The 14,096-nt window shown below is 39.6% G+C and overlaps 1 protein-coding gene across 9 annotated transcripts in view; it reads left to right on the top strand.

The window, feature by feature from the left end:
* Positions 1-14,096, top strand: part of UBAP2 (ubiquitin associated protein 2) — a 138,163-nt gene that overhangs the window by 41,415 nt on the left and 82,652 nt on the right. For 4 of the 9 annotated variants that reach the window (XM_084505040.1, XM_084505039.1, XM_084505038.1 and 1 more), the window contains 2 exons: positions 7,517-7,569; positions 12,606-12,673. In XM_084505040.1, the coding sequence (XP_084361166.1) occupies positions 7,517-7,569; positions 12,606-12,673 (121 nt within the window). Of the gene's footprint in view, positions 1-1,114; positions 1,219-6,262; positions 6,323-7,516; positions 7,570-12,605; positions 12,674-14,096 lie in introns of all 9 variants that reach the window. The other 5 variants (XM_084505033.1, XM_084505035.1, XM_084505032.1 and 2 more) reach the window with 2 other exon arrangements.

Raw genomic sequence — 14,096 nt, 5'->3', positions numbered from 1 at the left:
CCACTGTATGTATTAATATTGCTGTATGTATGATAAATCACTACAGATGCAAAAATTCATAGATCTGTTAGTTAATATCTGGATTATTTTTGTCTTAAATCAGTGTTTGACTGGACACATCTGTAGAACCCTAATCTAAGTTCACTTGATGTTAATGTATCAAACTTGGAAAAACCCATTTGTACCTATCAGTAAGAGCCACATAGTGCCTAGGAGGCTCAAAGTGCTGTGTGGTGCTTATTGTCCTAGGTACATTGGAAAAGGTATTTGTTTCAGTGGAATGTGTGAGTCCTAAATAAAAATAGGAAGACTATAGATTATAAGCGCTCTCCTGTTTTTGAGGTTTCATGCTTTCACTGTTTGGGCATGCATGTACCTGAAAACAATCAAAGGTAGTTACTCAGTAGTTCTAAAGATTCTTTTTTTTGACAGAATAACTTGATTCAGAGAATCAAGCCTCCATTACTGCCAGTGTTTGCCCTAAATGACATTCATGTAACATTGGTGATGTCATGGTGAACAGAAGGCTAATTCTACTTCTCTAATAATCCTTCTTGTTCACAGTCCATATGATGAACTGAAAGGAGGTTCTTCTGTAATCTTTCACCTGTTATCTGCATCTGTGTTTTTGGCCTTGGTGTCAGGAGTGCGTTGTGAAATCTTACTGATGTTCTGACTGCTGTCTGCACAAGTGTGGTACTCTGAAATTATTTGATACTGGTTTCTTACCAGTCAGGCACCAAGAAACTATCATCTGAGAAAGGCTTAGAGCTAAAGCATTATAATAAAGCATTATGAAGCATTATAATCTAATGCTTTAGAGGATGGGGAAAAGTAGGTATGCTGTTAACTGCGTTTTCAGGGATTCTTGTTCTGGTTCGGTTTCTCTACAGTTTCCTTGCTTTTTTTTCTTCTTCCTTTTCTCTTTTCTCCCTTTTCTTATCCATGTCTGCTCATAGAGGAAAAAATTCTTTGGAAACCAAAATGATCAAGATAAATATTTGTGGCAATCAAGATGTTAAATCTAATACAACTTCAGCTAAAAATGATGGCACTTTTTGTTCAATGAATGACCCATGTGTTCTCTTCCATTTCTTAACTTTTAAAACTCTAGGACATTTAACCCTGCAGACTATACGGAGTCTTCTGCCACTGATGGCTTTGGGACAAAATCAGAGATTTGGGAGACTGGTCAGAATGATGCAGATGATGGAACTGGTAAGATGCTTCCAGAAGTGGAAGGATTGGAATGAAGACCTGTAGCAAATTGCAGTTAAAATAACCGTTCTGTTAGTGTTCAGCTACCTTGTGAAAATGTGAATACATCTCACATGGCACAGACAGTAGTTCATTTTTGTAGCTTTGCTGCTGCTAAATTGTAGAGCAGGTGCTGTAGCCCACATGACTCTCCAGTTAAATTCAGGGCAAGGCAATTTGCAATCTTTTGTTTTATCACTAACAATCCCTTAAGAGACAAAGGGTGATTGGAAGAGTTATTGGAAGAACCTTGTATGTAAAGAATTGTATGTAAAGAATCTTAAGTGCTGCTTAAGATTTCACCTAATTGTAGTTAAGGTTGCAAGTGCCACTGAAAACGATTGGTTCACAGGCATTGAGCAGTAGGATCTGAATATCTAAGTAGAAGAAAAAGGAAAAACTATTGATAAATATAAATCCACTTTGTGACACAGATGTCTGTGGAAGCTCTGCCTGTACAACATAGGAACTTGAGCATATGAGTTTCTGGGATAGAGGAGAGTTCCAAGATCTGGCACCTTTGAAGAGAATTATTAACTATAACATGAGTAGGCACTTGAACAGAAGCCAGAAGAGCAGTCTGCCTCTCTGAAGATAGAGGCAGCTGTATGTTGCTCTATGAAGTGTGCACTCCTGGCTAAAGGCAAGAGACAAGACGGTCTGGAAAGGAACCACTTCACAGTCGTATCATGGTGATTCAGAAATGAAGAATGTGACCTGTTTGTGACATGGAAAAACAAGATTGTTGCTTCTTGTAGCCTGTGGCAGGAGATGAAGACCAAGGGAAGGCTGTGCCATGATGGAGAAATTCATGTATGTTATTATCCACACTTGGAAAACACTGGCTGACAGGAGAGACTTTTTGTTTTTAAAGCCCCAGTAAAGAGTAACTCTTCTGATCCCTTCATTACTGAAGCCAGCTGAGATGTTTTTTTTTTTCACAACCTCTGTGTCAAGTGTGGAAGGAAAAGACTGATACTGGAGGCCAGTGTGTGCTTTGTGGAGCACTGCAGTGAGCCCTTTGAGGTGCAGCTTTCTAAACTTCATAAAAGCCACTTTTCACGTAACTGGACAAGGCAGTAAGAGGCTTAGAGTTCAGGCAGTCTCATTAGACAGTTGTCTTGTCACTCAAGAACTGCTTCCTGGCAGACCAACGTGGGAGAGTGGCACTGAGGACATTAGTGATCATTGGATGGGGAGCTCTTTTGCGAAATAGGGCATCTTTTTGGGAAACTGCATTTTAAAAGATTTGGTGGTGTAGCATAAACAGGAGCATGCCTTTTACTTTCACTCATGTTAGTTTTTCAAATATGTTTATCAGGTAAGGAGTTACAAAGGCAGTTAAAAAATACCCTTAAGAACACTGATGCTGATGCTTGCTGTGTGGTAGTGGAGGACAAGATACGTTGTCACAAACATAATGGAAGCAATAAGGTTTAATGGAAGCAATAAGGTTGTCTGACTAAAGACAGGCAAGAAAGGCATGAGGAGGCTGGAGCAGAGGTAGAAAATTCCCTGGTTATTTATTAATGATCACAGTTAGGAGGCTGTGGTTTATAAAAGACTTTGGCTTGTGTTCTGCTTCCCAAGTGAGCCTGAATGGTGGTGACCCTCCCTGTGAGCTGTGTAGCCTTTGTATGCCACCTGCCTGCAACCTCTCCCTTTTGTGGGCATCTCCTCAGTCTTCAGTAATGGAAAAATTCTGCCCATGAGTGAGTGGATGCAGCTGAACAGATCCCCAGGAGAGTGTGAATGTGTCCACACAAGGGGTTTGCTGCTAAGGAAATAGTGGAGATTGAAAGCACGCCAGCCTGTGTGTGTGTGGAACTTGTTTTTTGATGCCACGTCCATTTTTGCTGTTAGGCCCTATGAATGTCAGCAAGAACTGCACTGGATTTCAGTGAAGCAACTTAAGGCATGTATGGGATGTTGGGGACTGTGAGGAGAGGTCTAGTTGGCTCTTAGGTGTATGAGTGTAGGGAGTTTCCTGCAATATTGGGGTGTTTGTCAATGTAGGGAGTTTCCTGTGCAATAATTTAGTGAGTGGAAATCTGAAGTAGATGACTGTGAATGTTCTTTATGCATGCCAAATACCTTTCTGCTTTCTTTTACTTTCAGTGCAAAGGCACTGTAACTGACAGAACAAAGTCAAAATGCCTGTGTGTACATATCAGTATAGGCAGAGAATTTTATTTTGTTGTTTCTTCTTTAGACAAGTGCTAGGAATGTCAGAAAATAATCTGATGTATACACCCCTCCCCAGTTTTTTTTTATTAAGAGTAGGTTTAAAATTGAGTAACTTAGTTTTACCTGAGAGGGGAGGGCTTTCAACCTTGTGCTGGAAAGCGTCTTGAGGGTGGTTAAAGAGGAGGTTGCGGCTGGGGCAGCAGTTTTCAAGCAGAAGTGGGAGTGCTGGGAAAGAAGAGAGGAGGGGGAAGGAGCCGCAGACAAGGTGCGGGGCAGGAAGCAGGTTGTACAGAGTTGAGCTGTTATTTGGCTTGTTAAACATACCTACTAGGGTTTTAGGGTTTAGGGTTTTTTAGTTCCTTTTAATTTACAGTGCTGTTATGTTAGTTACAGATCAGAAGTCCCAGTAAAGAGTCATGTGAAGATGCTAGACATGAACCAGAGGACAAGTGTACGCATGGAGAGCTGTAAAGCCTGCAGTAGGCTGGTGATTGTCAGATAACAGTATAAACAGGGAAAAGGCAGAGTGGAAATCCTTTATTCCCTATTACCCAGTCCCATAGTGTCTTTTGCTTGCAATTCCAGTAAAAAGCATATAGTGGGCAACTACATGGAGACGCTGAGCCAGTTTTGAATATTAAAATGTTTTCTGAAGACAGCTCCACAGAGAACTTAAACTTGGAGGATGAGTATTTACAAAGTATTTCCTCTTTAAGCCAGTGCTGGGAGAGGATTAACTTAAATTTCCATTAAAAACAAATTATTTGTTCCAGAAATGTTGTTTCCACGTGTGCTTCCAAAGTGCTCTAGAACCTCGTACCCTGAATCATTGCTGATGCTGGAGGAATCGCAGCAGCCTGAGTGAGGGGGTTTTTTGGAGGCATTGTTGTGTAGTTCTGTAGAACAGCTAGCTGTCTCTTTGGTAGTAAAACTTAGTGTTAATAGTTGAAATAGAGAATAAAAGGCAAATCCTAATGGTTTATAATGTTTTTGTGTAACTGTATTCCAAATAATTCAGCATCCTAGTTCTTATAGAAGTAATATTCTACAGAAAAGCAAAGGGAAGGGACAGGTGGAGGGAAACAAAATGACCAAGTTTTATCCAAAAGGGATACTTGAACAATTCAACTGATGCTTTCTTAGAGGCATGAGGCATGCTGAGTTTTCATTTTCTTACCTTTTTTTTTTCCTGTTTGTTCAAGGCAATGGGAGATCTTGAACAACAAATTGCACCAGTTCTTAAAAAATAAATTAGGGTGGAGGTGCTCACTTTTCAAAGTAGACTATAAACAATGGATATTTTATTCTGGTAATTTACTGTTACCTTAGCTTTGATAGTGTTTCATAAATTTCACAGAAAAACTTTATTCATACCACCTTGGTTATAAGCAGCTTACAATGACTCTGAAAGTGAAGAATGACAACCAAGAAAGAAATAAACTAAATTCTAGTGTATCTGTCCAGGGGCAAGAAGGGAAATGGGTAGCTTGGAAGTTTCATGGAAGCTGTTTTCTTAGGACTGCTGTAGGAGTCAGAAGGAACACTTAAAGGAATCACTCAGATCATTTGAAGATGTGGATGTAACCCAGAAGAAAAGGATTAGTATATTTATTAATACTCATATATTTGTTAATACTTTATTAATATTTGAGATAGACCAAAATAAAATAATTTTGGGGCAAATACATAGGGCTGAATAAAAAAGGGGGGGGAGGGAGAAGTGGCAGGAAGTGAGGAATTGGAGGAAAATATTTGAAGCTGTACCAAAACCATATTTTATACTTATTGGCTTTATGACTTTCTGAAATTGATCTTTTTTGCAGAAGAAAACACAAAACAGTCAGACATGGGAGTGTTTGTTGAAGCTGTTAGACAAGGATTCTTGAAAACACAAAGCATAATTTCAGTGGAAAACAGAACCGTTAAACAGTAATACTTCACAAAGCATGGGGGTAAAGGTTGGGAAGAGAATTTATGGAGCTACAATAACACCAGGGTGGATTATGGACAAAAAGGAGATTGTTAGACTTGTGGCAAGATCAGACTTAGAAGCCTGTCAATACCAGGAAGCTGTTAGCAATGGGGATTTAAGTCAGAGAAGAGCAATAAAACACCTGACGTTGGAAGGATTGATTTTTGTAAGGCAATGTGTTAATAAGTGACAATGATGAACTTAGCCTGGGTCAGCTAATAAAAGAGTGAAGGGTTGTGTTCAGTGTTGGAAAGGAGTGAATGCACAGAAGTGTAGTTGTGAGTAGAAGCAATGGATAAAAGTTCACATGGAGCGTTAGGAAAATGTCCCAGTGTTATTCCAAACAGCTCCAGTCTCCAAAAGGTGTGGTGAGGAACACAAGGGGCTCAGGCGTGCTTTGCCAAGGCTTTTATTTCTTTGTTTTACCAGGTTCTGAGCTCCCTTGGGCAGCTCTGACACCAATCGCAAGGTGTGTCTGCTGCAGAGATGGTCCTTGCTCTGCGTAACGTGAAATAAATCCAAGCAGGGCAAAGAGGGGATGAATTTTTGTGAAGAAGAAATATCAGAGGAAGGAGTCATGTGCTGGCCAGGAGAGGGGGAAGAAAAACTCTCTCTAAAGAGTCCTGTTCATGAGGCTTTGCCTCCTTTCTAGATGTCCAGAATTTCTGTGGAAATGTGTGGGTTAGCCTAGAAGTTCGAGGTATTGTAATTTTGGCGTGCTTTCATACGATTTTTAGTTATTTTTCAAGTGCCCTAGTATATCACAATAAGAAAGATTACCCCTAGTTAGGGGCTGTGGTAAAAACAAGAGCAAGATGTTTCAGGCAATGTTATATTGCTCCACAGAGCCAACCCAGAGTGGATGTTACCTTGCTCAAGACCTGCCAAATAATTTTGGATTCCGAGGTATACAATCCATTCCTTCTCACCCTGTGTGTATCTCTCTGTGGTTGGCTAAAATCACTAGATTAGTGCTGTTCAGCCCTGCTCTGGCTTGGCTGCTGCTTTTTAAAAGGGTACAGAAGGCTGCACTAATCTAGTGATCCTGTCAGTACAAGTGGGATTTGGTGCTATCTTCAGGGGGCTTTTGTTTCTGATGTGTCTCAAGGGGGTTCCTGGTTCAGCAAGAGGATGGGATTCAAGTCGTAGTTCTTTTGCTTTTGTGCTCGATCAAAGGTGATGGTACCAGGAACTTCAAATGCTGGTGTTTCCTTGGCTTGTGGTTTTGTAGTTCAGATGGCAGCTCAGGTTGTTGCTGGGTTACCCTTCCCTGTGCTTATGCTGGTGGGCAAGGCCTGCAGTCCGTTCATTGCTCTTGCATGTCTGGGTCTGCTGTTTCCTAGGGAAAGGAACCAGATTTTTAAATCTGTAGGGTCATTTCCTGGAGCTTCACTTCTGTTGCATGCTGTGGACTGGGTGCTGTGCTCTGGTGTTTGCTGCGTTGTGCCACAAGTGATGGGAAGAAGTGTTTTACAGCTACGGTGGAAGCTTATTGACTCTTCTGCTGCCATGATATCAATTATATATGTTTTAAGATCTTTCTGGAAGGAGAAGGGATTCGGGTTGCCCTGCCCGGAGGAGAGGGTTAACAGGTTGGAAAGGAGCCTCCAGAAGTAATAGCTTGGGTCTTGAGTTTGAGCGTGTTGAAAGTAGGATTATGGATGTCAGAGCAGGTGTTTTGATTGTATGAATTTGTTATGAAGCTGGGAGATTCTGTGGAGGGGCAGAGCAACCCCTTCCTGTCATGGGGGTGGGTATAGGAGGAACTTCTTGATAATGTTTAATGTTAATCATTGGTTGCAGACATGCGTTTATGCAAATTATGTCTGGTGCCACAGTGGCTAAGAAATACCTGAAACCATAGACCAAAGCTTAAAAAAACAACAACAACAAAAAAAAAAGCACAACAAAAAACCAACACCTCCGGAAAGCTTGAATCTGCAGGCCAATTTCATAGGGCTTCCCATGTTTCCAGCCATCATCTTCTCAAGTTGTTTTATTAATAATCAAAACAGAACTGCTTTTAATGCAGAAGGGTTGAAATACGATGTTGTATTTTTAGCTGGTAACTGTTTTCTTTCCTTCCCCAAATTGTAATAGGAGCCTGGAAAAATTCAATAGAAGAATGGACAGCAGAAGACTGGAACGAAGATGTAAGTGTCCCTTCCTAGATAGACTGCATTCATTATTTACCTTTTTCAGAGTCTCTGCATTGTTTTCAAAATCTCAATGCTCTAACTAATTCTTTCTTATATTTCTGCATTGATGTTTCTTGCTATAATTCCCCTTTAAGAGTATATATTTAGAAAAGCTTAATATTGAATTGAATTAAGAAATATTTTTATTTTTCTGGATGGCTTTCACAAGGATAATAAAATGTTAAGTTCTGTCCCAAATTAAGTATTAGTGAATTATAGTTCTTTACTGCTTAATGATGATGGGTGGTATCTGCATACTACACCCTAATAGTATGTAGTCATGTCAAGCCATATTATCACAAGATTTTATGTTTGAAGTGCTGAAGCTTACTATCAAGTTTAGACTCATCATTGATGCTTTTTGCTTGAAATGTGCATAATTATTCCAGTCAGTCCTCTTCATGTTCAGAATATTAAAAGAGGAGCTAGTAGTGTGCTGAAGATGGCACTTAGTTGCTTCATTCCTGTTGCAGCATCATGATGTGTTGTCTAAAGTACTGGAACAATCTTTTTCTTTACTAGGCAGGAGACATGTCTTCATGTCTGCAAAATATTTGATGGATTTATTGTTTAAATATTTGTGATTTTAAGTTTTCAGTATCATAATAAAGCTTAAGCAGTTGAGAAAACAAGATAAATAGGGGGAGAAAATCTTATTGTTTAAGTTTTTCATTTTTATAGAAACATCATTTCAACATTATTTTTTTGAAGAGTAAGCTTGTTTCAGAAGTTGTCCCTTTTCCTTTCTGTAGGGTGGCATACCGGTGTTATCCCCAGGGATGTGTGAATAGGTCACATACCAGATATAAAAAACTGTCCTTACCTAGTAAGGAGGCTCTATCTTTTGAGAAAATTAAAAACTCTAAAATATGACCTAGTCGTAGGTTCTCTGTATCAGCTACTGCCATCAAATGCTGGGTTTCGTTTGTTTTTATGAAACTGTCCTCTGTTTCTGCAGTATATACTAGTGAGAGGCTAAGGATAGCGGAAATGTCTGGCCTTGTTTCTCCACTCTGTTTAGCACTGGTATGATACAGCGTGTATATAGTATGGGAGGAATGTTGAGCAGTGCTTACTAGGGGTAGGTTTTTTTATTATTATTAAACCTCAGTACTTTGCACATGAATCTTGAAAGAGCAGCAGATGAAATCTCTAGCCTGTTGTTAACTTTCATTAATTATGGAAATCTGGAAGAATCCCTGTAACCTAGGAGAAAGTTATTCATGTGTTGATGCTCAAAAAGAATGAATGAAATGGAAAGCTGCAGGCAAATTAGCCCAGAGCATGGCTAGAGAAGAATAAAAGGAAAATTGATTAATCTGAGTCAAGAAAAGGAAAAAAGGATGTACAGATACAGTTTGTGCAATTCAATGTTGCTTTATTGAAAATAAAGCCCAAATAACTTCTAATTTACTTAAAGACCAAGATTATGTTTAAGTGTGAAGATAAAGTATGACCCTGTAAGAGATTCCATTTTATATCTTTTGTTGTTTTTTAAAATAATTTAATGGTACCAAAACCACACTAAGTAGATTGTGATCTGTCTTGTAAATTTTGGCAAATAACCTTTTGCAGGAGAATCCTTACTGAATGTGGGTACTTCTGTGAGGGCTACAAGGCAATCTATTCCTAGGCCAGATGCAATCTAGTGTCTTTATCAATGCTGTGGAAGTAAAAAATAAAATCATTGCTGAATAAAATGTTTGGGAAATTGAAAAATTATTGGGTAATAAAAGTAAACCGGTCATGCAGAGGAATCTTGATCGCTGCTAGATGCGACTTGTTCAAATGAAAAATGTTTTAATATAGCCAACTGCTACCCCTCAGCTTTTTTTTTTTTTTCCTTGAAACAAAAATAAAGAATGCAAGGCATACCTCCAGAACAAGGGACTGTTTTCTGGAAAGCAGCAACTGAAAATATTTTAGGGTTTTAGTGGATGGTGCAAAAAGAGCAACTCAGCATGGGCTGATGCTGTGGCAAAAAAAAAAAAAAAGCTACTATAGTCTTTTTTTGCCTGTAGGCAAGTAACTTTTTGCCTGTGGAAAATAGCTGAGAAATATTAACTGATAAAAGAGGTGCTAGAGTGGGATTTTCAATTTCTTTGGCATAGTTTACTGAATATGAAAAGGGTTGCTTGATTAGCATATGTGTTCAGTTCTTAATCTAGCAGAAAGGCATAATATGAACCTGTGTCTGGAAAATGGAGCCACGCATTTAAATGTGCAATTAAGCAAGTCTAGCAATGTGAGTAATGATTGAAATGATCAAGGAAGCTGATGTATTTGCTGTCTGCTGATAGACTAGGTGCTTTTCTGAAGCATATTTTTGTTTAAATTTTGGTTCTCTAGTCAGGTACAAGTTGCAAGGTCAGTATTTGAACAGGTGAGTGAGTGAAATTTTATGTTGCTTGATCTGAGTAGGATTAGATTTTTGTGATCTGATAGTCCTGTCTGGTACTTACCTTTGTTAAAGTAATGAGTACAGTAGGGTGTCAGTGTGATGTTTAACAGGGTGGAAACTACTTGCAGTGAAATTAGAGAGTTGTATTTTTTTTGAAGGGACATTCAGAACATAGACAGTGAAGGACCAGACAAATTTTGAGGTACTATAGATGCTCCTGTTCCATTGCATATCAACTGGCCATAGGAGAAGCTAGCTAGTTGTTAATTGTGTTTACCTATCACCAAGCAGATAACGATTTTATAATAGAAACCAGGGCTGAAAAGCACAGGCATTTCACTGCAGATGGAGGAAATACCCTTGTGAAGCTGCCACATGCAAATGGTTTGACTGTTCATTTGGTTCTGGGAAATTGCCAGTGCCTCAGTGAAAGATTAGCAAGCATGGTGTATTGTGAACATAAATGACTTTGTCAGAAGATGGCAATACTACCTCTAAGAAATACTAAATACGTCTGTGTAACCAAATAAACTTGTTAGCTGCTGCACAAAGTATGTGTTTTGATAAATGCTATTATTCCCCAGACTTCAAAATTAGTTGCTTGATGTAAGTTTGTGGCAATCTGCTACAGGGACAGGGTGCAAGTGTAAATTAAAATGCAGCAGAGCTGGTAGCTGAAGACTTGGAAGTTACTTTGCATGCTGGCTTACTTGAGGAGACCATTTCTTCTCCCATACTTTTAGGCTGTCACAAACATCCTCAGGCTCCTCAATTTGCTTTGTTTTCAGGATTCATCAGTGGTTTTGCCACATTTGGTCTTCACCTGTGTTGTGTGGGCAGAAGGAACCATTGACATTCGAGAGCTTAATATTTAACCAAGGGATTGCAGATCAGAGCTGCCGCTCTGCTATTAGTTGACCTCCTTATGCTGTATAATGCAGGAATCTTATAATGCTACAAAAAAATACAGTACAAGGTTTTCTAAAATAGCATGTGCAGTTGAGAAAGGGCTGAACAATAAAGGAAGAGGCTTTCTTAATAGCACAATGAGCTGATTCCTTGTTAGCTTTGATCGGTCCATCGAGTTGAAGGCTTGCACCATGATGCACAGGACAGAGCTGAGAAGTGTTCCAGAAAGGTGGGAGATTAAAGTACGTTGTCTTGGCTGCGATGGAAGGGAGGGAAATGGAGGGAGGAACTGTGGTGAGTTTCAATTTTTCATGATCCACTGTGGTGTAAGTAAGGGAGTTGTAGCAGTGTGTGAGAAACAGATGAACTTTGCCTCTGAGTGAGAAGTGATAGCTCCCAGACAGCCCCAGACAACTTAAATCAGCAACGGTTCACAGGAGAAGCCCAATCAGCTGAACACAGGCATGGATGGATTTGTGTGTTCAGCAGAGCTGCCCATGGGATGGCAGCTGAAATTGGCTGGTATCCGTGATGTGCTTTTCAACTGGGCTGCTAGCAGCATATGCAATTAAAAAGGTCTAACTTCCTGCAAGAGCTGTAGTCAGATGTCCCATTCTAAAGGGATTCTTTGTAACTGTTCGCATAAAGAATAACCAAGCAATTCAGAATGCCAAGTTACACCACAGTAGTTAAATTTGCAGAAAATCACCCTTAATTTAATATGTGACCATTATACGTGTATTTTTTATCTTCTTGAGCCGAACCTGTGTTGGCTTAAAACCTATTTTGAGAGTAAGTATTCCTGTCAACAGAAGTGAATTAGCCCTACGAAGTTGTAGCTATTTTTTTTAAAAGGAAAGCTATTAAAATTAATCACCCCCTTTACCCTCCTTACCCCCCAAAACAACCATTCACCCCTCCCCCCCCCCCCGTTTCCCTCTTGTATGTGCAAGTATGTATTGTAACAGAATGGTGTAAACATGACAGATGCCTGCTGTGGATGGACTGACGGGTCGCTCTAGTGCAAACATCTGCATGACTCTTCCTTTATTATTGTTTTCAAACTCATGCTTGCAGAGCAAAGAGCTTAAGATGTTATTGCTGTCCCTAGCAAAAATGCCAAGAAGGAACCTTGAATGCTAGTTCCTGGTGTACACCTGGGTGCAAACCTGCCTCTGCAGGTTTGCTGAGCTGACAGCTCAGCTGACATGGTGAGCTGACATGTAAAACAAAGGGATAGGTGAAGTGAGTAAAGGCGAACAGTGCAGTGCCTTAGACTTCTGCAGGGGGATTTGTTGGAGCTGCTCTATGGCATCCTAAGTTGTGTCCACACAAGGTATCTTTATGCTGATAATATACTGTCACATTAATTAGTTTCCACTGGAATGTTTTTCAGTTATTATTGCTCAAACTAGCGTAGGTACTGTACTGTATCATTCTGTGTGTTCAGTTGATTAAATATCCTAATACTAATTAAATTGGTACTTGATTTGGTGTTAGACTTTTGAAGTTTAACTGGTTTTTGTCTTGGTAAGCACAGCTGCAGCATAACCGGTTGTAAAAGTAGTCTGGCATTTATTTTTATCTGGCAGTACATGACCAGGCTGAAGCTTCTTCAGATGTTGCAGCAGTGAGGTCTGAGAACATGTGTGTAACTACTATTTTTTTAAATCTTTTTCAGCTTTCTGAAACAAAAGTCTTTACTGCTTCCTCTGTTCCAGCTGAGAATCATGTGACTCCTGGGCAAAGGTAAGCTCTCCCCCATTTTCCCTATATCCTTAAAAGCTTCTGTTGGTGAAGCAATGTTATCTTGAACATATTAAAGCAGATGTTAGATGAAACGTGAGAATGGCCCTGGTCAGAGATTGGTTAAGCTGACTGCAAAATTGCAAAAAGCCTTGCTTGTAAATAGTTGGTTCTGTGGGTTCCTGTATTACTTATAATCCTGGTTTTGGACTATGGATGTATAGCCAAACATATCAAATCTGTGAAGATAAAACTGAGAAGACTGTCTTCTGCACAAAGACTAATTATAGGCAAGAATGAAGACAGCTGGGAAGAAAAGTTTTGTGCTGTTGAAAATGAGGCACTGGCTTTGTCCAGGGAACAGAAATCCAGCCCCCGAGGTGTCGAAAAGCACTCAGAATACATGCAGCATTTTGACAAATAGGTTAACAGAAAAGTTTGCATTAGCAAGAAGCTGAAATTCCTGATAAACATTGTGATTACTCATGATTTGGAGATCAGCATGTGAAAAATACGGCAGTAGCAGCCTTGCTGTGGTTGCCTTCATCTTCACTGAGTGCCTGGCAGGTGGTGGTACAGATCAGTCGCCTGCATTAGTTAACATTTCTTCAGGTCATGTCAGAGCATGTCAGCAGTCAGATACCACAAGATGGCCTAACAGCCCCAAATGTTCTGCTATGGCTGTACTGCTGAACTCCATCCTGCATTGAAACTGTTCACGTAACACAGTTATAATCCATGTAACATGGTTATAACCTGGAGGAGGCATGGTGTCAAGTTCTTCTGCAACTTACATTGCTGTGCTTCTTAAACGTGATATGCTAGTTCAATTGTTGCTCTCATGTAAATATTCTTCCAGTGGATGTCCCCCAAATTATGTTAGAAAATACTTTAATTCATCATGTTAAGTTCAGGTAATTTTTTACTTGCCAGAAATGTTTGAGCATTGAAGCTAGTGGTGAAAGTACTGGGAGGAACTCTTCAGGCCAAGCCTGCAGTGTGTTTAGGAAAACAACTCTAAAATTTCTGATATCCTATATTGTATGAACACATTACATCCTTGAATAAAGCCGTACTAGATGCTAACAAGCCACGTTAAGTGTAAGAAAGCACATTTCTCATCCTGATTAGGTATTTGTGGTAGCATAACTTTGGGTATGTGCCTGCTGTCTGAGAAACTTTTATTTCTGTTGCTCTTAGGACTTCCATGTCACCATGTTCACTTAGTTGCTGTATGTGTGACTTGATTCTTTACTATCCTTAAACCCATCATATACAGAGGGTAGAACTTTGATCCCTGTCTGTTTTTAGAGGGATAGTGTGATATACAGTGTGGATATATATAATAGGCTGGCAGGTGGGATCCACTCGAACATGATGTATCTTTTATAACTTGTCTCCAGTTACTTGATTATACTGATCATAC

This window comes from Aythya ferina, assembly GCF_964211825.1.
Source record: "Aythya ferina genome assembly, chromosome: Z".
Lineage (NCBI taxonomy): Eukaryota > Metazoa > Chordata > Aves > Anseriformes > Anatidae > Aythya > Aythya ferina.
This window is presented reverse-complemented; position numbering and strand designations above follow the sequence as displayed.